The sequence below is a fragment of the Sycon ciliatum genome, chromosome 2, assembly GCF_964019385.1.
Source record: "Sycon ciliatum chromosome 2, ocSycCili1.1, whole genome shotgun sequence".
Lineage (NCBI taxonomy): Eukaryota > Metazoa > Porifera > Calcarea > Leucosolenida > Sycettidae > Sycon > Sycon ciliatum.
In genome coordinates this window covers 33,946,836-33,970,325 of record NC_088644.1, presented here as the reverse complement: position 1 = coordinate 33,970,325, position 23,490 = coordinate 33,946,836, and the positions used below count along the sequence as shown (strand labels likewise).

The 23,490-nt window shown below is 46.4% G+C and overlaps 3 protein-coding genes and 1 non-coding gene across 5 annotated transcripts; 2 read left to right on the top strand and 2 right to left on the bottom strand.

The window, feature by feature from the left end:
* The first annotated feature begins 3 nt into the window (after window positions 1-3).
* Window positions 4-1,878, top strand: LOC135810850 (coactosin-like protein). Its single transcript, XM_065324272.1, has 4 exons — window positions 4-160; window positions 243-328; window positions 496-653; window positions 1,391-1,878. The coding sequence occupies exons 1-4, from the start codon at window positions 87-89 to the stop codon at window positions 1,496-1,498; spliced, it is 426 nt and encodes a 141-aa protein (XP_065180344.1). The 5' UTR covers window positions 4-86; the 3' UTR covers window positions 1,499-1,878.
* A 950-nt stretch (window positions 1,879-2,828) lies between these two features.
* Window positions 2,829-11,113, bottom strand: LOC135810849 (vesicle transport protein SFT2B-like). The gene is made up of 8 exons (XM_065324271.1): window positions 10,961-11,113; window positions 10,778-10,864; window positions 9,794-9,873; window positions 8,510-8,591; window positions 7,087-7,122; window positions 6,458-6,516; window positions 4,370-4,399; window positions 2,829-3,344 (listed from the first exon to the last, which is right to left on the bottom strand). Exons 1-8 carry the CDS (start codon window positions 11,042-11,044, stop codon window positions 3,308-3,310), a joined length of 495 nt encoding a protein of 164 aa, XP_065180343.1. The 5' UTR covers window positions 11,045-11,113; the 3' UTR covers window positions 2,829-3,307.
* Window positions 11,114-11,279: 166 nt separating this feature from the next.
* Window positions 11,280-11,350, top strand: Trnag-ccc (transfer RNA glycine (anticodon CCC)). The gene has a single exon. It is a non-coding gene; the product is annotated as a tRNA-Gly (tRNA).
* A 1,154-nt stretch (window positions 11,351-12,504) lies between these two features.
* On the bottom strand, window positions 12,505-22,664 carry LOC135809780 (serine/threonine-protein kinase tricornered-like). 2 transcript variants are annotated; one of them, XM_065323209.1, is made up of 11 exons: window positions 22,274-22,664; window positions 20,553-20,610; window positions 19,985-20,107; window positions 19,637-19,720; window positions 18,811-18,934; window positions 17,954-18,385; window positions 17,740-17,772; window positions 17,266-17,356; window positions 16,764-16,859; window positions 15,994-16,088; window positions 12,505-13,280 (listed from the first exon to the last, which is right to left on the bottom strand). In XM_065323209.1, exons 1-11 carry the CDS (start codon window positions 22,390-22,392, stop codon window positions 13,180-13,182), a joined length of 1,356 nt encoding a protein of 451 aa, XP_065179281.1. In that variant the 5' UTR covers window positions 22,393-22,664; the 3' UTR covers window positions 12,505-13,179. The 2 variants fall into 2 exon arrangements, with proteins under 2 accessions (XP_065179281.1, XP_065179282.1); XM_065323210.1 differs by having other exon boundaries at window positions 12,505-13,277.
* Between the last annotated feature and the right edge of the window lie 826 nt (window positions 22,665-23,490).

Sequence of the window (23,490 nt, the reverse complement as noted above, 5' to 3'; positions counted from 1 at the left end):
GGAGATCTTGTGGAACTACTTTTCTTTCCCGTTTAGTTTGTTGTTGTTTGTTAGTTCTCTTTCACCTATTTCCATTTCTCGCAATCATGGGTGGAGTAGACGTTGAAGGTCTGTCCGCTGCTTACCAGGATGTCAGAAATGACGATTCCCAAACCTCATGGTAAGACGCCTAGCTGGAGATCGGCTGTTTGTTGCGGCCTCGTCTTACGAAATCTGCCTCCCTCTCCTTTGGCTTTGGACAGGGCTGCGTTCGAGTATAACAGCAGCAATACCATTGTTGTAAAAGAGACTGGAACGAATTACGATGATCTTCTTAAATTCTGCGATGGTGAGCTGTGGCTGTGTGCTTTTTTTCGTAACAGGCCGCAGTGGTCTTGTACATTCTGTATATTTCACTGCCCCGGATGTTGACATGGCGCGTGCAACATGATGGCTTGTGGCCAAACAGTTCAACCTACTCTCTCTGTCAATTGTTTGTTACCTTTTTGTTTGTAGAGTCAGTTCGTCTTTACATCTTCGCTCGCGTTCAGACTGGTGATGACTTGAGCGTCCGCTCCAAGTTCGTCTTCATTTGCTGGATCGGTGAGCGTGTCAGCCCCCTGAAGAAGGCCAAAATGAGCACCGACAAGGCTGAGGTCAAGAAAGTCATCCAGGTAGGCGGTGCACGGACGTCTTTTGCGGCTTTGAGTTTTGTCGGGTTGTTACTATGCCTAGCCGTATTTCGTGCCTGGATCAGATGTATTGTGGTACATCTACTGTCCTTTCTGGATTCTCAGTGAAATTATACTGAATGCAAGTAGCGTGTAAATCGTGATCCGAGTACATCAACATACCGGAAAGCTAAGGGAAGGAACCTTGATGAAGGCTGTTTGTTTCTATTCGACATCCGGCTCGACTAGGATACTTTCATGCCACTTGCAATGACTTCGAGTTAGGCCACTTGTTTGGCCTAATCTGTTCGAATTTGCTGATTGTACGACGAATTGAGAAGACTCACCTTACTGCTCCGCAGCCAAGACCTTACTTTTTGTGTCGCAAGGAGCATATCCGGAGCAACGAAATCTTCAGATATCTCTTGAGTTTTGTCTGTTCAGTGCTTGATGCTCATTCCTGAGTTTGGGTCCTGCACGATCCAGTTGCCTGTTCGTGTGACCAACCAGCTGAGCTTACCACAATGTCTAGTTGTACACTCATTTACTTCGAACTGTGCTATTCTTCGATGTCCTGTGTCGTGTCTCAGTGTTCACACCTTGTCTACACTCGCATGGGCAGTTTCAATTACAAACACACGAGATGGTGTCGGGGATTTTTTGTTGGGGGTTCAATTCTGCATGGTTATGCGTGTTGCTTTTACAAACAAATACTTTCCCTCTGCTTTGTTATTGGGCAGAACTTCGCCAAGGAGATGCTTGCCTCCGAGAAGAGCGAGATTAACTATTCCTTCGTACAGTCCGAGGTCCGCAAGGCCGGTGGTGCCAACTATGGCTCAGCACGCTAAACCATCCGCCGCTCGGCACCAATTGTTGTACATGTGTGTAGTAGATCTATGCGCATGAGAGCCACCACCATTCCCACCATCTTGGCCAGTCTAATAATTACTAATATGATTATTGTCGCCTGGTTTTGGCCGCGACCGTCATTATCTTTCCTCTAGGCAACCTCATTGCGCATTTATGATATCTATTCACATTTTCTTTCTAGGTACAAGATTAGCAGCCTTGCTTATCTGACACTAAAGAACTTAGTTGTTTTCCTACTTTCCAAATGAAAATAGGTGGTGATTGTTTCGACCAATGTCTTACGATGTCGTGATTTAACGATCTGTTGTTGTCGGCCAATTTTCATTGTTCGACATTGAAATCTTTTAGCTGAGACTGACACTGGTAGCTCCTGGTATGTGTGTGCGTGGCTGTGCATCTGTGTTGGTGCATGTACACCTAAACGTAGAACATGGGTTGTCAAAACGCCATTGGAACCGGGCACTGTTGTGTTACTACTCCTTTTCTAAGCATGATCTAAAACTAAAATGCCTGCTTGACCACTGATGAGTTTGTATCAGATACTTATGGCAATTGACTTCTCCTGGATGTGTAATTTAGCATTTCCTTCTTCATGCATAGTACACACAGTAGAATCATGCCCTGAAGAACGTCCAGCCTGAAATTCTAAGGACGGCGGTGTTAGTTTTCTGGCAGCTTGTGGAATACATATAATCCAGTACGTATTGTTTCTAAGAACGCAACCAGATTGCTGAAAAATAAGAACGTCCCAAGCTAACCTTGGAAACAACGTTCTTGGGCGCGCGACTCTACTGTACATGCCCGTACAATTGTGGCCAAAAATGACCAGTAAGAAAGAAGTGCCAAGTTCCACTTTTTGCATCATGCATGATGTAACTCACGAGTCGGATTCCTTTGCCACGGCCACACATACAAGTACAGTGAAACCTGTCTAAGGCGACCGCTCAACGGACCTTCCAAATGTGGTCTCCCGGACAGGTTTTACCAAGAGTACATACCCCCCCCCCCACAGTGTGCAACGCCTGATCCACCTCTGCATACAACCAAGTTGAGCGTAATGCGGATCTTTGCATCATAATACCATACACATCTGAGGGGAACCTGGGGGCTCTCGAATCAAAAACAACTGTGCCCTGCCTTGAGACCGGCCTTGCGGTGGTGTAGAATGTACGCATGAATTCAGAAGATCCGACTACGCTCAACCAATACCTAATGCAGAGCTGGATCACGCGTTGCACACTCTGGGGGTTACGTACTCTTGGTTTTACTGTACTTGCTGTCAGGGTACGGATCACCGAGCAAACCAGATATGTATATGGCTTCTGCTATCAGAATGAGCAAAATAGACTGGAAGATTCGTCCACACATTGCCAAGTTAGCATTTGCCACTGATCGGAACTTCAGAAGGGACATTCACTACAGAAAAGATACACAATCTACCGTAACAGTTACTGTGTGTCTCAAATTGAATAAATACTACGTCAAGGTAAAAACGATGAGAATTCAGGGGCGACAGATCGCTGTGAAGTCCTATGAAGCAGAGTGACGAACAAGTATTTGAAGCACGATATGGACAAAGAGAACAGCATGGTAAGAATCAATGAAAAGATAAAGCCTGTGTGGTACAGCGATACGAAATATAGCTCATTCCGGCTGTTTAATGGGGAGATGAAAGCGTAACTCAATGATTCTGAGGAGCGACTGTGTTGCAGTTTGGGATATTTCTTTGAAGCGAGCAAGCATTATCAATCATCCCATTCGATTCCAAGAAATGCTAGAAGAGCTCCTCACACACATGCCGTGACGCAGGATTTGACAGCATTCCTGCAGTAGATAAACAAAGGACAGGAGTCTAAATGAAAAGGATGCTGAAAAATGGTAGGAAATGCCTGCAGACATGTGCACAGTGGAGTCGCATGCCGAAGAACGTGGAGTCCAAGAACACTCAGCCTGAAACACTACAGTAAGAGTGCGATAGCCTAAAGTTAAGAACGGCGGTGTTTGTTTTCTGCTATACAGCTGTACTAGGATGAAGGTTTTGTTCCTACATATGATTGTCACGATCTCTCCTAGAACTCATTCATTCCATCGTCATCTTTGAATCATTTAATAATAATAATAATAATAATAATAATAGTACGGGTCGCATGTCTCCCAAATAATGGGTTCCACGCATCTGTCAACTGTTTCATCATGAAATAGATTGCAGCAGGAAGAATAGCATACGAAAAAAACCATATACAGGTTCTAGCACATGACAAGTACATGCCATTTTTTTTACACCGATGTACATTTGTCAATGAAGTCCAGCCATAGCTTTTTGTCCCGTGCAGTGTTGAGGCAATCCTCGAGCGTGTGTCCGAGAGGGGAGATGTCGGATTTCACCACAACAATCCACCGAAGCCTCGGTCGTCCTCGTGGACACTTGATCTTCGACGTGTCGATGGCCATGGTTAGCGTGCCATAGGAAGCCGTGCCCGGACCTTCCCGAACAACATGGCCGAACCATAGGAGACGTCTTCTCTTGCAGAGCCTGCTGATTGGTTGCTGTTTTGATTTTTCATACAGGATTTGGTTGAATCATTAATTTTGTTCTCCGGAATTTGCGGCTGACAACCTCCAGAGCTGATCACATGTTGCAGTTTCCGCACATTCACTTACAGTACTCAGCTCACATTTCCCACAACCTCTTGCGCATATTTCCAAAATTCCCCAGAATTTTCCATGAGAAACCGTAACATGTGCAAGGGAATATAAATCGCAGTGTTTCTAAAGAAAGAAAGACAGACCAAGAGATGGAGATGAGCTGATAGTTTGTGCGATAGCATGAGTGGGACTTCTGTTCTTACCGTGCAAATGGGATATACGAGAGAGAATACCTGAACAAGGGAAACACACACACATACACACACACACCTTTGGACCATTGGACGCCCATCTCCGAAGGCGATGATAGCGATGCTACAGCAGAAGCCATAGCAGCTTGTGCTGGGATTGCACCATTCAACAGCTTGCAAGGCTGAAGAATTGACCGCCACTATTCAGCCCGGTCTACACCACACAGCTCACACACCCACACACCCATTTGTACTTGCTCACTGCCAAAACTGGTCACGTGGGTCTCCCGGGAGAGGGGAGAGAGACTCAAAAGGAATCTTGGAAAGAGGACTCAATTGGCTATTGAACCGCCCAACGGCCGACACCCCCTGAAATCTCCAAACTAGGGTGGACTTGAAATGATCCCACTTATGGGCTCACCACACCTCAGTAAGTGGGTGAGGAGGTGCAGAAAAAGGATTGACGGCATCAGGGTAACCGTCCCGGGATCCAACTGCAGTCACCCCTGCCCCCCAGTGAAGGTAATACTTGCTACTGGTGTGGGTGGCACCATTGATTACACAAGAGTTAATCTAGCCAGAAGCAGTCCATGGTTAACAGGTATGTATACTTCAAATAGAAAGTATATGAACCCTGAAACCAACAAAGGTGGTAGGTACAACAATACACCTTCAAGCAGCCGAGCCCGTTGGCAACAGACCCAACACTATCTGGCATAAGTGTACCCACCAACCGAACTAGCTGGCACCCACCCACCCACCCACACACACAAGCGCGCGTGTGATGACCCTGCGTACACAGTAGTGCTCATAATCATTTACATGTGACAGTTATGTACCCTAATGCTGCAATCATGACTATGCATACTAATTAGAACAGTAGCATAGGTACACATGATGTACGTTTCTAGAAGATCGAGCCACATGTTAGATATGTTCTACACATCATCACTATAGTCACTTCCTGCTGGCGCTTCTCAATGTGTTGCCTAGACTCGCCCTTACCACAGAACTGTAATCGATCGTCTTGTCTTTCCGTCTGCCTGTTTCCATTCAGCATGTTTATAGTGTTACTAGTACCAAGAGTACATAACCCCCCAGAGTGTGCAACGCCTGATACAGCTCTGCATAGGGTCTTGGTCGAGCGGAATCGGATCTTTGCGTCATAATACCGTACACATCTGAGGGGAACCCGGGGAGTCGCGGGTACTCTTGGATCAAAAACAATGGTGCCCTGCCTCGAGACCGGCCTTGCGCTGATGTGAAGTGTACGCATGACATCAGAAGATCCGATTCCGCTCGACCAAGACCCTACACAGAGCTGGATCGGCGTTGCACACTCTGGGGGGTTATGTACTCTTGCTAGTACTTTCCTTGCAGCAACGTGCGCGCTTGCTCCTGCTGACCTTTGCTCGCGCTCTGTTTGCCGCTGCCTGCTCGATGCTTCTCTTCGCAGCTGCTTGCTGTAGACTTCAGCTGGTATAAGTTCGCTGACTCGGGTAGAGTCTGGCAGTTGGGTAGAGTCTGGCAGTTGGGTAGAGTAGAGTTTTATGTGCAGTAGAGTTGTAGAAGTTGGTTGCTCCAACGAGCTAAGTTTGTAGAGTTCTAGGGTTGAGTTTATTACAATTAGTTGTAGAGAGTTTCCATTTCCGCTCAAGCGGACTTGTCCACTTGAGCCGGATTTTGCATTTGCAGTTCCTTACTTTTCCTTTGCATTTCTACTTTTACTATATCGGACCTTTGTGCTCCGCCACCCTAATGTCTCTGTGCGTTGGGTCGGAGGCACGCCTGAGTGGAATGACCAAGAGGCGCACATATACTTTGTGCAAACGGGCTTGGGATAACTCACACGTAGGGACGATCGGCCGACCACGACACGTGCACACACACACACACACACACACACACACACACACACACACACACACACACACACACCCATAACACAGTCTTGACCTTGATAACTAAAGACTGCAGGAGGACAACCATGATTATTGCTGTTACTGGCGCCATCAACACCACAAATTATGTACCAGTGCCAATAACGGGAGACCAAAACTTTTGCTAACTGTTCACAAGGGCATACACATTAACACTTACCATGCCATGGCAAGGAACTGAAATATCGCGAAGATGATGCAAAGTCCGCCTTTCTTCCACTGCAGATAGACATGCATGAGCAGATATACACAAGGTCATCTTGGTTGACAACGACATGCTGGAAGATTCCAATTACATGTACAACAGGAAACACGAGTACACCTGGTATCTCAAAGGACCCATCAGTAGTAGCTACTATGTAGCACTACAATTCAGGTATAAACCCATATTAATTTTCAGTGTCACACGACCTGATATATTAAGGTGTAACTTTCGGCCTCATTTCCTCTCTGCTATGCTGATGAGTCCACAAAGGACGAAACAGTTCTGTTCGCAGATTGAGTAGGTGTAACTTTAAAATAGTCGTTCCAGAGGGAGACAAGGAGGATTGCTCACACACTGTGCACACTGCATAGATCTTCCGGTGAAACTTACAATGGCTCCCAGTATTTCCACCACCAATTATTGATTTTCTTAATGAAGCGTTGTACGGTAATACGATCCAGGTGAATGCATTACTTTCCACACAATTTGAAATTCCACTCAGCAAGTAGCAATCATGTAGATAATGACGTGACATAGGCATGCATTACTTGTGTGATATTGATTAGATTGTTCCAACGTCTTACCCAGAGAGCAGAGCACAGCGTTAGCGCAATCATTACCTACAGGAGAGAGGGAAAGGGAGAGAAGGAGAGAGAGAGAGAGAGACGCACGCACACGCGCGCGCACACACACACACACAGAAGGTAAATATCTGAGAAATATAATAACACGTTACAAACATGCTAGTTTTGGAAGGTAGTCAAGATACCCATTCTTTTCATCAAAATGACTAATGTATTTCCAGGCCTGTTTGAACATTTCAACCACCTCTCGGCCCCGGGCTTACTACTTTTCGGACTGGCACTGATATTTGGAATAGGGCAAACTTCAGAAAATATGGTATGCGTTCCACAACTCGCGAACCCTTTTCTACTTTCAAGGTCAGTCCTTGCACACACTCTGCACAAAAGCAGTCAAATCTGCTTGTGTGGCTAAACAGCCAATCGTTTGCACTGTGAAGACAAAGTACTGTGGCCACAGTGTACATGGTCAACCTGTCGTAGCGGGCAGGGCAGTTACTTTCTGAACCGGACATGGTGGTGTGTGCTGGCAACATGAGCGCCAAGCCATAATTATCGAACAGCCCCTCACACTTGTAGCGACAGTGGGTTTCCCCTGCTCTTTGACAAATAAATACGTCGCCTAAAATAGTCCAAAACACCACACCACCACATTGCGCTCTTGGCCGATCCAAACTCTGCACTCACATCACCATCACCACAGCGAGGACAATTCCGGTATATAGATTGATATTGACAATGACCCTCCAGACATCTATTTCGCTCCTCCTGAGCTCATCAGTGGAGGCATATGATGTTGAATGAAAGAATAATAAGAATAGACTGATCTTTATAGGGCTAAATTGGCGCAATTGCGCTCATTCTGCATAGAAACGTGGCATACCCTAAGTGACAAAAGTGACGAAAGTGATAACAAGGTCAGGTGATAACGACACGACACTTAGGGTATGCCACGTTTCTATGCAGAATGAGCGCAATTGCGCCAATTTAGCCCTATAAAGATCAGTCTATTCTTATTATTCTTTCATTCAACATCATATGCCTCCACTGATGAGCTCAGGAGGAGCGAAATAGATGTCTGGAGGGTCATTGTCAATATCAATCTATATACCGGAATTGTCCTCGCTGTGGTGATGGTGATGTGAGTGCAGAGTTTGGAACTTTGGATCGGCCAAGAGCGCAATGTGGTGCTGTGGTGTATTGGATTCCATAATGGCCGGGTCGTCGCTACTTCTTCTCAGCCTAAAGTAGTGGCCATAAAAGAGATTGACTGCCACACAACGCCTTACGTTTTGTATTCTGCAAATTGTTAACAGTTACGACACGATTGTATCTGAACGCCGGTAATTGACACAGCCTCGGGAACACCCAAGTTAGTTATGGTTCTCTTTGTGTGAATGCCTGGTTGAACACACACCAAACTCACAAGCAACACAATCACGGCGATGAGTCTCTTCTCGGCAAACATGTTCTTTAGCTGCTTGGCTGGGCCGACTAGGAAGAAAGAGCTATTCACAAACAGTGCAAAGAGACACAGACAGAGACAATACACAACAACACGTTACAAGCATTTTCTAGTTTACAACATGTCCACATTCCTACTCAAGTTTCATGCAACGTGATCACCAAGCAGAATCATTCTTACACCGGCTAGAACTATTTCGTCCGGTGATCGTGTAGCGTGAAACTTGAGTTGCCAAATAAACTCGTTCCACCTTATTTGTACCGTCCGGAAACTTTACTGTTTGTGGCATTGAGCACTGTGTGGACAGGGGAGTACAGTTGAACATCGATTATCCGCACATCGACTATCCGACCATTCGATTATCCGTAACAGTTTTTTTGGATGCACGTGCCGTAGAGTACGCACTGTGCATGTAGTGAGCCATTCAAAAAATACGAAAATTTTGAAAAGTAAAAAGTAAAAAGGTCGTGCGGCTAGTAATAACCACTGAAAGTGTGTGAGTGACAGTTTTTTCTTATCCGGAACATTTGCCTTATCTGAACACCGCCTGACAGTTGTCTGCCCAGAGGTGGTCGGAAAATCGATGTTCAACTGTAATTCAAATTCTACTAAAGTACTGTGTTCCCACATTCCTATCGAGCTTTGCCATTCCATTGCCAGAAGTAGGCCTAGCCAGAAGACAGGCACCTCTACAAGACATAGTGTTGGATTGGATGAACTCATGGCAGTAGAGGTAATTCTTCTTCATAATTCTTCCACCAGCTGCAATACAGGAGAATGAGCTGCAGTGGGATGACAGCTGAGTTGGGGGGGGGGGGGGGGGGGGGGTCCGTGACAGGGTAGGGGCTCGCCCTCCAGTGGAGATTTGGAATTTATCGGCAACATTAGACCCCGGTTCCTGAATTTTGAGCTTTTTCAGCTACATGCAGTACTGTGCATGCATGTTGTGGATTTCATGCTCGAGTGTACGGCTGCACAGGAAACTGAAAAGTTCTGGATCGATCTGGCAAAACTGGGGGTCCAGCTCCCTTTGCTCCATTCCACCACCAATATGCAGCGGCTGCAATGCAAGCAGAGCTGATTCAGATTGATCACGACGAAATCGTGAAAATGGTGTCTGGAAATGCACATTCACCGTATGATAAATAGCATGCACAAAGCCCAGCCCGGCCCGGCCTGGCCCGGCCCAGCCCATGGCCCAGCCTGGCCCGGCCCAGCCCATGGCCCAGCCCAGCCCAGCCTTACCTTGCGAGTGCAGTTACAGTACCAAACGAGTAGCAAAGGCCAAACGCAGTGTAGTTCTGTGTAAACACCATGACGTAAGCCTGAGGATAAGCAAAGTACAAGATAAAGCGACGAAAAGAACAGCTTGCCCTTCCAGTTCCGAGTCATGTCAGTCGGCATCATCGAATTACTAGTGATGTGTTCTTAGTTGACAAGTTGATCATCATGGTTCGAACCATTGGTATTCTGTATGTGTGTGTGTGTGTGTGTGTGCGTGTGGTGGTGGTGGTGGTGTGTGTGTGTGTGTGTGGTGTGTGTGTGTGTGTGGTGTGTGTGTGTGATTCCCTGAGCAGCACAATGGCAGGAGCACATCTCCAACACCACTCTCCTCGAGCGAACCAAGCTGCAGCCAACTGAGGAGACACTGAAAACGAGTCGACTCGGCTGGTTAAGCCATGTTGCTCGAATGGATGCCTCGGGTATGCCAAAGTGTGTCCTCTTCGGCGAACTGGAAAAGACTCGGCCACGTCAAGGGCCTCGGAAGCGGTGGCGGGACAATGTTGTGTCCGACATAAAGGACGGCCAGATAGTGGAGTGGCGCGACCTCGCCCAGGATCGCAGAGAGCAGTATGCAGCACCATTCCTCCCACCGAGCTTGTCACCTTAGACTTTTTGCAGTTGTGGAAAGAGTTATGGGCGCCGCCAGGATTTGACTCGCCATGCCCAATTCTGCTCGTGACTTGAACACTGCTGGTCCCTTCGGGACCTGCTATCACCTCCGGATGCCGATGGGCATATTGTATTGTACTGTATTGTATTGCGTGTGTGTGCACGTGGGCGTGCCGGTGTAGCCAGAGCTACAGCAATGCATGGTGAAAAGCTCGCACTGCACTGACACCCTATGTTGGTGACCTAGACATACATGTACCATTATGATATCACAAACAAACTGGAATACGGTATACTATACATGCATGTACTGTACATCTAGTGTACTCAACTTACGATGATGGAAAGGCACAGACCAGTGGCAAAGCAGCATGCAAAACCTTTGATACGGGTTTCCCAGCTCAGGCTAGCACAGCAGTTCATCTATATGCACGCCACACAATCCACAGCAGGTATACATTGCATACGATGAGAAAACCATAATTGAATAGTGGGGAGAAAGTCGACTCTTGAGCTCACATCATTTTTTAGTTCATCGACAATTCCGGTTGACTCCTTCGCATCAGGATTCACAGAATCCTTGAACTTTTTGAAGTTCACCATGACCGAAAGCCTACTTTGCTGGAACACTGGAGAAACTGTCGAAGTCAACAGACGACTGTCCTAGATCCTGAACAAAATTGAAAACCTTCAAGTGAATAATATTATGGTTTGACAAGGAAATGCTCGAAGTGTCGAATGATGACACGGGGAACCGCGATGTGTGTGGGGTGGCACTGATCTGACCACTGAAACCACACACTGATATGATTGTTCTGCTCTGCACGTCAGAGTGTCTGCGCCGTTGGTGTAGTGGTATCATGCAAGATTCCCATTCTTGCGACTCGGGTTCGATTCCCGGACGGCGCATACTTTTGACCCTCGCTTCTTTTTTTCTTCTTTTCCTGTGCGACAACGAGATGCACAGTTTTATCAGGGTATGACTGTTTTTGGTATGAACTATGAAGCGAATCAATCAATACCAGGGAGTCATTTTACGACTCCCTGATCAATACCTCATCAGGCCATTCAGGGTTGATCTTCATGACCTGGTAGCTGGGTGCTACTACAGCACAGGTAATAATTATACTCTTGGTAATAATTATATTGCGGGGTTGATTGAGTTGATTGAATGGTGTTGAATGCCTCTATAGATAGTATCAAGAGTAAGTAGGGGGGTTATGTACTCTTGATAGTATAGTACACTAGTACTGTAACAGATACTTTTATCGTGTTCGAAAAAAAGAAGATCAGACACGCCAAATTGCAAAGGATTTGCGAACTTTTATCAGACTCATTGATCAGGGCCAGGGTGTCATTGATCATGCAATATATAAATTATAAAATGTGTCAATCATTGAATTTTGTAAAGAAAGGGTTTGTCATCGGCAAATGATGCCGGAGTGGAAAGCGACCTGGCTTGGTGTGCCTCAGCCATTGGCGATCAGGCCGCATTATATATCACTCAGCAGGCGTGTTGACCGTTTTACTAGTCAAACCGGACAACACACAGCAGCCACCCTAAATATCCAGGCGCACACGCACACACATATGGCCAAAGCAACACACAACGGATTGGGGTTAACGAAGTTTTTGCATTTCAACTGCTCCAAACTGGGCAAATTTTAGCAATAAAGCAATAAAGCAACAATGACGACAATGAAAACAACGACGACGACAGCAACAACAAACTATCAAATCAGTATAGCACCGGGTGCAAGCATAACACACTGAGGCGAACAGGTGAAGGGCAACACACACACACACACACACACACACACACACACACACACACACACACACACACACACACACACACACAAACACACACCTGTCACACACACACCTGTCACACACCTGTCACACACACACACACACACACACACACACACACACACACACACACACACACACACACACACACACACACACACACACACACACACACACACACACACACACATACGCGTGCACACAAACACACACATACACACACACACACACCAAACACATCCGCAGCAATGCACACCAGCGAACGTGAGTGGCAACAGCAGGAACAAGGAGAAGAGCTACATGAGGAGGATGAAAACAGGGCAGACAGTCAAGGCCAGATGCAAAGGAGCGGAATAAAGAAATACGTGCGGTAGATGCGGACTACTGAAATGATGTGGTGAAGCAGAATGGGGCCTGTTGGCGATGGATCAATTATACATGTGTAGGTAAACGTGGAGTCCATTTTAGGGTGAGCTTCTAAAAGCAATTTCTTGGGGATTGGAGGGACGGGAAGGGGAGCTAAGTCCTGGAAAGGGACTGTGCATAAATACTAAAAGAACCCGTTTCGCTGATTGGCAACGGTGTGGTATATCATGTGTGGGTGTGGCCCACTCTGATATCAACAACTAGAATGATGCGGTACTCCGCCCACAAGTGCATGCACGCACCAGGTGCGCACGCCGGGAGCGGAGCGAAAGAAGAAAGCGAGAGAGGATAAGTCAATGTGTTATGCAGCAAATTGACGCAGCGCACCGGTGATCAGCTACTAAACGTAATGTGCACATACCCATAGGTGGTGGCACACCACACATTAGCAGGATAATTAAAAAAAAAAAAAACATAGCGCGGTTCAGTTGTGACAGAGAACCAATGCTCAATTCGAGTCAGTCAAAGTTCTACTCGACCTACATGTTCTCACTGGAGAGCTAAAGCTTGAATCCGCGTTGGGTGAGGCCTTCAAACCGCTTGAATGTATAATTGCTAAATACCCAATCACGGTCATCTCCTTTTTCTGCTTGGGGATCTACTACAGCAGGAATGAGAGTGGCACACACGTTTCACACACATTTCACACACGTTTCACACACGTTTCACACACACACACGCACAACAAAATTTCAAGGTGACAGTATTGTGGTGACATTCACATGTACGAGTTTAGTGTGTACTTCGAAGTAGTACTCGGTACATACCGAGCTCTGTGTCTTTCTCTTGTCTCCATAATATTATACTGCATGCATTCACATTACACGCTTTAATACCAGTTTGACCAAGAGTACATAAACCAGAGAGTGCAACTGTGCAGATCAGCGCAGCTCGTGCACAACGTCACCCTGATGAGGTGAGCCAAGCTGCGACTGGCGTACAGCTCAGATTTTCGTGTTTCACAGTCCGGAATTCAGCCAAGTTTGCATGATTTAGACGTCCTGTTTTAGGATTTCGGTGTTTTTGTGACTGCGTACGCTGTGTACATCCGCTGGCAAGCAAATTCACCATGCTATCCGTACCAAAAACCGAAATCAGGGCAAACTCAGTGACCTTCACCACTGTGACTGGTTACACAACTTTTCACCGTACCTGAGGCTTACCATGCCGTCAGAAATGACGTACTGCACGGATTACGCTCCCACAGGAACCATCCCGAGTTGCACACTCTGGTTTATGTACTCTCTGTTCCTTGAACGTGTTTTGAACGTGTTTCCCCCCGCTAAAGCGAATAAATGCCTGGTGACCCCCAAAAAGCCCGTGGTAAAGGTCTTCTATCGGCTAACCCTCTTCCGAATATTCAAATGAAACCTTGGGCAAAGTCTCCATCTTCGTGCCAAAAATATTTGAAGTTTCCAAAATGGCAGGAAATACTGTATCCATACACTGTACCCCGTATTCTTAGGCTGCATGTGCATGTAGCAACCTTTATTCCATCCAAGGTGTTTCATATCACCTATAGGGTATGTACTCCGTCTTCCCAAAGTTTTACGAGAATGTGATCACCCATTCCAAAGATATTCCATTTCTAAACAACATTGCCCGCTTTACCTGCAAAAATCAACATAGTCATTGGCTATTCACCCTTCCTGAAGAGCGAGATGCCCAGTAGGCCATATACAATTATAATATCAGATCCCTTAGGCCTTTGTGCTGTACTTACCGACAAAATACATCCATATGCCCAACTTCAAAATTTCAACCTAAGGGGCCATCCGTAAATACCGATATTTATTTAGAAACGAAAACTAGTCATTTCTCTTCAACTGAGAAATGAACACATACAAATGGTACATGGTATCAATATTTTTTCTTTTTTTCTGGACATGCCCACACATATAAACTGTGCATCGATATTTTTCGAAAAACGAACAGGCGCTCAACCCCTCCCCCCTTAACGATTGATTTTCGTTTCTAAATAAATATCTATATTTACGGATGGCCCCCAACTACCTTTTAAACCATAGTACATGCAGTAGTAATGCTCAAAGTTCTACAAAACAGTCTGTCAATTCCCGAAGTCAGCGGTAGACGACGTGGCTGCGCAGATGGGACCGGCATGTCCCGTTGAGTTCTCCCTCAATCCGGCCGTGTCGGCCTTCACCCCACTGGCTTCGACAGCGCCACTGCCACCGCCGCCACATTCACTGTTGAATCGGGATTGCTCCTCAGCGGCAACACCCATACAGTCGGTGAGAGACCAATCAACACCAGTTGCAGCTATGCATCGATACGACTCTATGTCCGCACTGAATCTAAACTCATCCGCATCGTTCAACCACGCCGTGAGTGAAGCGGCAGCGTATGCTGCACAAGCGGCAGCAAGTGCGTTAAGTGACACTCACCACAGTTCTCAGCCAAAGGCGCAGCTGCCGAAACTGAGCCTACCCAGCTCTAGTGATGATGTGTTGGAATGGCCAGACTAGTGGGACTCTTGTCTCCATATACTGCATGCATTCACGTTACGCGCTTATCAGTTTGACCCTGAGTTCATGTCTGCTATCCCGTGTCTCTATTTCTGTTTGTTTCCGCGTGGTACACGGTTACGGTGTAGCGCTGCACTTGTTCCGTCACTTTGAACTTTAGCATAAGTCGCAACTACTTGTACTTCAGCCATGCTCACACTTCCTTTTTGGTTGCATAGGTCACGTACCCCGCGTGCCGTTCTCCTGCACTCTACTGCACAGTACGGTAGTGTTCCACTTTTATTTCCCCGTATCCTTTTCTGGCTGGCTGGCTCCTTTGGCTGTTTGGTCTTTGGGAGAAAAGGGCTTGCTTTTCCCTTGGTAGTGTGAAGTCAGTGGCTGTTTTAGGACCCCCTTAGATTATGTATTTGAAGTAAACACAACGTAGAATTATCACAATTGTCTCTTGTGTATCATATCCGTCCGATGTCACCAAATCGTCAAAAGTATGTTATCACAGCTTTGCAAATGTAAGCACAAACCCCTGACCTGAGGGAGGAAGAGGGAGGAAGAGAGAGAGAGAGTGTGTGTGTGTGTGTGTGTGCGCACGCGCGCGTAGCTGGTAGAGAGTGCAGCAGACACAAATGGAACAGCACAACACTACTGCAGCACAACACCAGAATTTGTTTATGGGTCCTGACTTTTTTTTTTATGAGTATTGTACTTTCCTAACTTTTTTACCTTGATTTTTACACCACAACAGGCCATTCGTCAATGGTGAAGCCAATGAATGCAGAATTTTGTTGTGCTGGGACACATTTGAGCCCTGCATATGAATTCCACACTTACCAACTGGCAGTTTGAGCTCATCATTTGGGAACTCATCAAAGTTGGATGTATCATCAATCGACTTGACCTCAACACCCAGAGCGGCTGGTCGATCACTGGGGAATAAGAAAAAGGAAGAGCATTCGCACACTACAGATTCCGCAGCCTTGCCCTTGTGGGCCTGTCAGTGCAAGCCAACAGCTAGAAAATAACGAAGTTAGAATGAAACAGGGTGAAACTATAGTACATGACCTGTAGTTGCACTTCCCTACAGTACCGACGGGTGTCTAGCCTAGGCCGTTCTTATTTCATGTACTACGGTCTATGCACAGTTGAGTCACCATGTATACATTGGTATGCTGTGCTTGGTGAAATTCTAGCCTGCTCTTTCTTCGGCTCTCCGTTCTTCGGCACCTGACAATACTGTACTTACTAACCGCTGACATCACACAAGCCAAAGAAAGTGACTATAGGATTATGCGCTAGCAGTTACAAGTACATGTACATGTACCAGCATTGCAACTTCACATTCCACATGGACTGCTCTGTACCTGCTCCAGTTGTGAGTACAATGAGCACAACATGCAATGAGATAATACTGTCGTGGACATGGAAATCCGATCGGAATACCATGGCCGGCGCCTCTGCTGCTTTTAGCGTGCACATGTATCGGTACATGCACTGTAAAAATGAACCAGCAGTGCTCGTGGCTGCAAGGCCAGCGCCCCGTGGCTGCTTGACTTCTGAACGGATTTCAATGTCCGCTACAGTAGGTGGCAGAAAGCACTCACCGAATATGTTCCCAGTCGATGCCGTTGAAGAACGGGTGTGCCTGCAACTCGTGGAGGCCACCACGCCCAAGCCGATTATCAGCATCACAGATAAGTCTGCAGTTCAAACAAGCACACATACACCACATACACGCACGCACGCGCGCGCGCACACACATACACACACACACACACACACACACACACACACACACACACACACACACACACACACACACACACACACACACACAAGAGTGATACAATCAAACTCCAAATGAAGCAGTCAAGTGGAAAATCAAGCAAAGTGCAAAACCTACCAGTCCACACAATTTCAACAGCTAGTTTTGTTTAAACAATGAACTTGACAGCATACCCAATTCACTGGTTTATATTGTGCTACAGTAAGCAAAAGAAATACAAGAGAAGATAAGTATTATGTACATGTACTAGTGAGCACCCACTCAGCTTTACAGACACATGCACCACAGAAGACTTGTCAAAACTCCAAAGGCACGCTCACCCTCTTATTAGGCTCTCTGCGTCGGGGGAAATGGGTACTTCCACGGGGAAGACTAGAGTTGTCCTATGGTGCATCACCTTCCTGTAAGTTTCTGCAAACAGGAAGCAAGCCAGAGCAAACAGCAAAGATGGAGAGAGTTAACTGTCAGGGGCCATCCGGCATAACATGTATCAATAATTTTCAAGGAACAGAAAAGTTATGATCCTCCCCCTCCCGCGCCCTGAATGAAAAATATAATGAAGAGCCAGCTAGAATGGACTGATGTTTCAGCTATCAATATTTTTCAAAACGAAACCCACAATGTTGGGCAAGATGAAATATAAATTCCCCCAAAAATGCAGAATAACTAACACAGGCAGGACATCTAGCACGGCCACACTACAATCAAAATCAACTCAAGTGCATATTTGACAACTTGTAAGTGGCATCCCATGGGGATACCAGCCCAGAGCTGTCTGGAAAAAAACCACTTACCTTTCGCATCCTCTGAGCAGAAGGGAGGATACCCTGGACAAGAGGATGAGCACAAACACAAGCAACCCAAATCAGGCAAAAGGTAGGAGCAATTGCAAAATACATACAAAATGTGAACACGAGCATTCAAAAACACATCCACCTACACACACACGCACACACACACGCGCGTTCGCATACTCACAAACGCAGCGCTTCACAGTAGCAGTCTTACCGATTAACATTTCATACATGACAACGCCGAGAGACCACCAGTCACACGTCTTGCTATAGTCCTGCTGCATGAACACTTCCGGTGCAATGTAGTCCGGTGTGCCCACCGTGGAGTTGACCAGCGCGCGCCGATTCTTCTTCCAGCTCAAGGCGCGGTGCTTGGAGTCCTGCTGCGAGGAGGTGAACGCCGTCGGTGTGCTCAGGTCGCGATAGAACTCCGTGCGATGCGCTTTCTTGAGTCCGGTGCACAGGCCAAAGTCGGAGAGCTTGAGGTGACCGCGGCTGTCCAGCAGCAGGTTATCCGGCTTAATGTCACGATGTATTACGCCGAGCCGGTGAATAGAGTCGATCGCCAGTGCCGCCTCCGCTGCGTAGAAGCGCGTAACCGGCTCCGATAGCGTGTCCTGCTTTATCAGCAGTGTCATCATGTCACCTGCGTGTTAAGAGCAGGAGAATGCAACATAACAGCACGGCTCAGCACACTAAAGAATGTACAGTGCTGCTCAATGAAATCCAGTCGTGTCACTCAAGTTTGCGCCTTGCACCATTTTGCAGCCCAGTGTTCACAGGTCTAGGGCTGCGCAACGCCCGGCGTGTACTTGAGCGACGCGACTGGATTTCATTGAACAGTACTGTACATGTAAGTTGACTACAGACTGAGAAAAAGCTGCTCCACAAGTCTGTTCTACAGCACATATCACTACACAGCAATTCCTTGACGCACAACAGGGCTGCTCACTCACTGCTGCTGCTGCTGCTGCTGCTAGATCAGAGTGTCCAGAAAATTAACACATGCAGCGCCGTATGCCTAGCTACTATTCCCCAGCACACAACAGGCACTCGAGAAAGCCGACTCACCGCCGGGTAGAAACTCCATGATTAGATAGAGATTCACTTGATCCTGGAACGAGAAGTAAAGCTTAACGACCCACGGGTTGTCAGCCTCGACGAGAACATCACGTTCTGCACGCACATGGGCAACCTACAAACACGCAGCAAACACAAACTCCATTGATAGAGCAACAGGCTACCATCTTGCCAGTGGACTCGGTAGTGCCTTTAAAAGCAGACACCACCATCAAAGAGGCATGGGACCAAGATGTTGAAACTCAACGACTGCCATAATTCCATCACACAACGAAACTTGGACGAGGTAGGTAAAGGGGCGACATTTATTGGGGTAGACGAGAGACGAAACGATAAACTACAAGGTGACGACAAGAGAGAGAGAGAGAGAGAGAGAGAGAGAGTGAGAGAGAGAGTGAGAGAGAGTGAGTGTGTGTGTGTGTGTGTGAGAGAGAGAGAGAGAGAGAGAGAGAGAGAGAGACAGTGAGAGAGAGAAAGAGAGCCAGATAAAGGACCTGGGTTGCTATGGCAAATATGAGCGCACAAGTAGCTACCCAGGCCAACGAACAAACAGGGAGCATGGGAAGGTAAGTACGGGGTGCATGCAGGCCAGCGGGAAAAGGATGTGGAAGGAGGCAATATACGGGAGAAGGTAGCAACATCAGTGCCTTGCAGCACACAAAACCGACTATGGGCCTTCTCTCTCTCTCTCTCTCTCTCTCTCTCTCTCTCTCTCTCTCTCTCTCTCTCTCTCTCTCTCTCTCTCTCTCTCTCTCTCTCTCTCTCTCTCACTCATTCACTCTCACTCACACTCTCTCTCTTCTACCACAGCACCTACCTGCTCCTTCGCCAACATGTCCGACTTCCGAAGGGTTTTCATTGCGTAGACATGCCCCGTGTCATTCTTCTGAACGAGGCGAACCTAAAGCACAACGGAGTGATGTAGACAACATCAAAACTAAAAACCAATAGCAGTGCTACAGACTGAATTTGATGGCTCTGTGAGAACTAGTGTCATTGCCACCACAAACATGCACTTTGCCAGTGACATAAACGTGATAGGAACAGCCATGCAAGAGCTCGTGGAGCGACGGAGTGCGTTGATCATTCTGTATGGTGCTATGGAATGAAGCCAAATGCCAGTAGAGCTAATAAACACCAACAGCTTCGAAGCAGGCGTGCATACCTCTCCAAAGGCACCACGGCCGATGACTTTTAGCGACTCAAAATCGTTAGGTCCGAGGCGGGCTCGTTTGAGACGCAGGAACTCAGTTTCTCTGACCGCTTGCTGGAGACGCCGTGATGTTCTCTAAACAATACAACAAGAGAACTTCATTAGTACAGACATAGCTAGCGCCATTAAAATAACTCTGTCAAACAACAACTCATCGCTAGGAAATCTAATAATTATTAGCACACTGACTAAAACACCCTACAATTCAACACACGGGGAATCAACTTCCAAACACCCACAGAACAATGTGGAAATTCACCCAAAGCTGGCAGTTTAATGGGCTCAGGTGATGAAAATCTCAGGGTCTACGGGCCCAGAGCCTGGGCGTCATCTAGAACCGCGTAATAGTACTGTACAGGCTCAGCAGTGAATGGGTTATCAGGGTTGCACCCTGACCACATCGTGACCTGTGATGCGGAGGGAAGAGCAAACTCAGCAGTGAATGGGTTATCAGGGTTGCACCCTGACCACATCGTGACCTGTGATGCGGAGGGAAGAGCAAACCCAGCAGTTAGCTAACCTCATCTTCGGTTATTGCCTTTCCAGCTTCAGCCAGTTGACGATCCAAATTTCTTAGCCTAAAAGCAGGCAAACGAGAAAGTACACACAAATGGGAGATAAACAGAATTTCCAACAACAGTTTACAAACGTTCTGTGTTGCAAGTAGATCAAAGGCACTTTGGAATTACGCAGACTAACATGTAGCTGCCTGCCCTGCGTGAGCAGATGCAGCTTCAATTTTGCCAATGGCCAAAGGATCAAACTTCGGCACCACGGGCAAATGAAACACAACCATTGAGCCGCCATCTTCAACGGCAAATTGCAAGCGTTGCCATCAGGGTTTTCTGCTTTGCTCCAAAGCCGAATCAAGATGATTATATCTACTGCACAAGCTCACACGCCATGAGAAAGCGTGCGACAAGCAAAGCACTGACCAATGCAGCTAACAGGCACAGGCACATGGCTGGCAGCTTCATGACCTACACTCTAGAACTACTGAACATGTTTTACTACTTGAACGCCTAACAGTATTGCAGGGTCATTTGACATACAGTCAACTTCGCTAATAACGACTGCGGATATAACGACAATTCGCGAATAACGACAGAATTTCCATGCCCAGAGCAAAGTCCCATCCAACTGTAATACATATAATGAGACTTCGGATATAAGGACGCTTCGCGAATAAGGACACTTTTCTGATGCCCCGCCGAGTGTCGTCATAAGCGAAGTTGACTACTCTAATTCCAGAAATTTTAGGTGCTCAATATTTTTGGTATGAGGGCAAAAGGCCAGGTTAGGCGAACAACATTTTCGGTACAGAGAACCAGTTTCCTATTGGGTTATGTGTGTTTGTGTTTGTTCTGTTTACAGAAATTTTACGTATGAAACAGATGCACCGAAAGCACCAAAAATAAAAGTACACTGAAATTTGTGAAATTTAATACAGTACTTTAAAAATACACGATCCGAAAAGTGAATTTTTCTTTGTGTTGAATCAAGAGTACATAAACAAAAGCATGCAACTCTGCTTGGTTTGGCCCTTGAATTTTAGTGCATTCTCCCAAAGCTGCATAATATCCCTCCATTCACTCCGTGTGTCGCGCATTCAAGCGAGACGTTTAAAAGAAGTTGTGAAACGAGCATGTCACGAGTGGACTATACCGATATGCCCCAGGTCTGGCCTGAATGATTAGGGAGCCTTGTGATAATCCACAAGTATAGCCAGTCTCACTCGAGGTGACTCGCAACGTACTCGCTCTGCAACTCACTAAACCTTTCCAATGACCAACTTGTCATGTGCTAGCTGGTGGGGAGCGTATTTGTCACAACAGACCATTCGTCTTGCACTGGAGTGAATTGTGGCATCAATGAAGACGTGTGGAATTTATATTCTGTGAAACACACTAACCCTACTTTTATCTTAGAAAAGGCTTTCTTTACGCTATACATGTAGTACTAAATGAGCCCGCAGGCCAATACAGTACTTTAAAATAGGAGTCAAAGTTTTGAAAGAAAAATGAGAATACTTCAAGTGGGAAACTAACGCCGTTACAGCAGATGGAGAAGCCAGAAGTACAAAACCTTGCCCTCGGATTTTACTAGTGGGCTGCTGAAAATATGGATTGCATCTGGGGAAAAAGGCCGGAAAGATCTTGCACTCATACAAACCCCACACCGCAACATACAACACACCAAAAATACGAAACAAGAAATGAATTCTTGAAATGTAAAACTCACCGAGCCTGCCTTTCTTCGTGCTGGTTGATTAAATTGTCATAGTAATGCTCAATGCCGACCTTCGCTTTCGCAGCGTTGTCGATAACATGTTGTCTAATTTCGGGTGGATTTGAAGCCATTAGGTTGAAAACGTATTCCCTCTGTCAATTCAGCATTCCAACACGGGAGCAATCAGTCACTACAAAAAAAGAAATTTCTACGCCAACGCAGGGCCGCACACAACAGTAGCTTAGCAGATGGGCAACGTAAGCTGCACAGATGAAGAGAAAGAGATAACTGCAAAGGCAAGTTGAGAATCTTCCTGGTTTCCAGCTGGAATGAAGCTTCTTTTGACCCAACAGTCAATACCAGGTTGGTCAGTCAGCCACATACATTCCCACCTGATTTGTGGTAAAGTGCAATGCATTTATTGCACATCGATCTATGTTAGTATGTACAGGCATGCGGACGTCAACAGCACAGGTGAAGCTTCGAAGACAGTCAAGCATGCAAGTCGTTCAAAAAAGGGGGAGTAGTAAAATATTGACCCGACGGATACCGTCTTGCCATTCGAATACAGTGAATATCGGTTATAAAGTCATCGGACATAGTGATAAACCGGCTATATTGATACAAAATGAAAATATCAAAAGCAAAACAAGAAAAAGCCAGTCAAATTATCATTATAACCAATATATCGTATATAGCGATAAATCGGCTATAAGGATACAGAATGACCATTCAAAACACCTATTTGTGCAGAAAAATTATCGTCTATAGTGATAGCAACACACGAGTGTGAGGCATTGATGTCTCGATTTGGAGCCACATGCGTGTTTTCATAGGGTATTCTGGTCTGGTGCTTCCTGGATGATGCCTTTGGGCCAAGACGTTCTTCACTCTAGACTGGAGAAGGTGCAGTAGCATCCATCACGTATCAGTACGCTACATTAGCGCGATCGAGTACCCACACGTGTATAACGTGTATGTATGACGCGCAGTTGAAAATCGCCTGTAGTGATATACCGGTTATAGTGATAAAATGTGAAAAATCAGAAGGGCACGTTATAACCGATATCTACTGTATTTCAAACACGTCATCACATCTGCCTCTGTGCTGCGCTGCTCAGGCTGGCTGTGGCCTTTGTCTGGCTCTGGTTCCGACGGTTCAACTATTTGTTCGCAGTTCAGTTTTCTGCGGACTTGGAAGAGAGGCTGATGATTGCTACCAAGAGTCC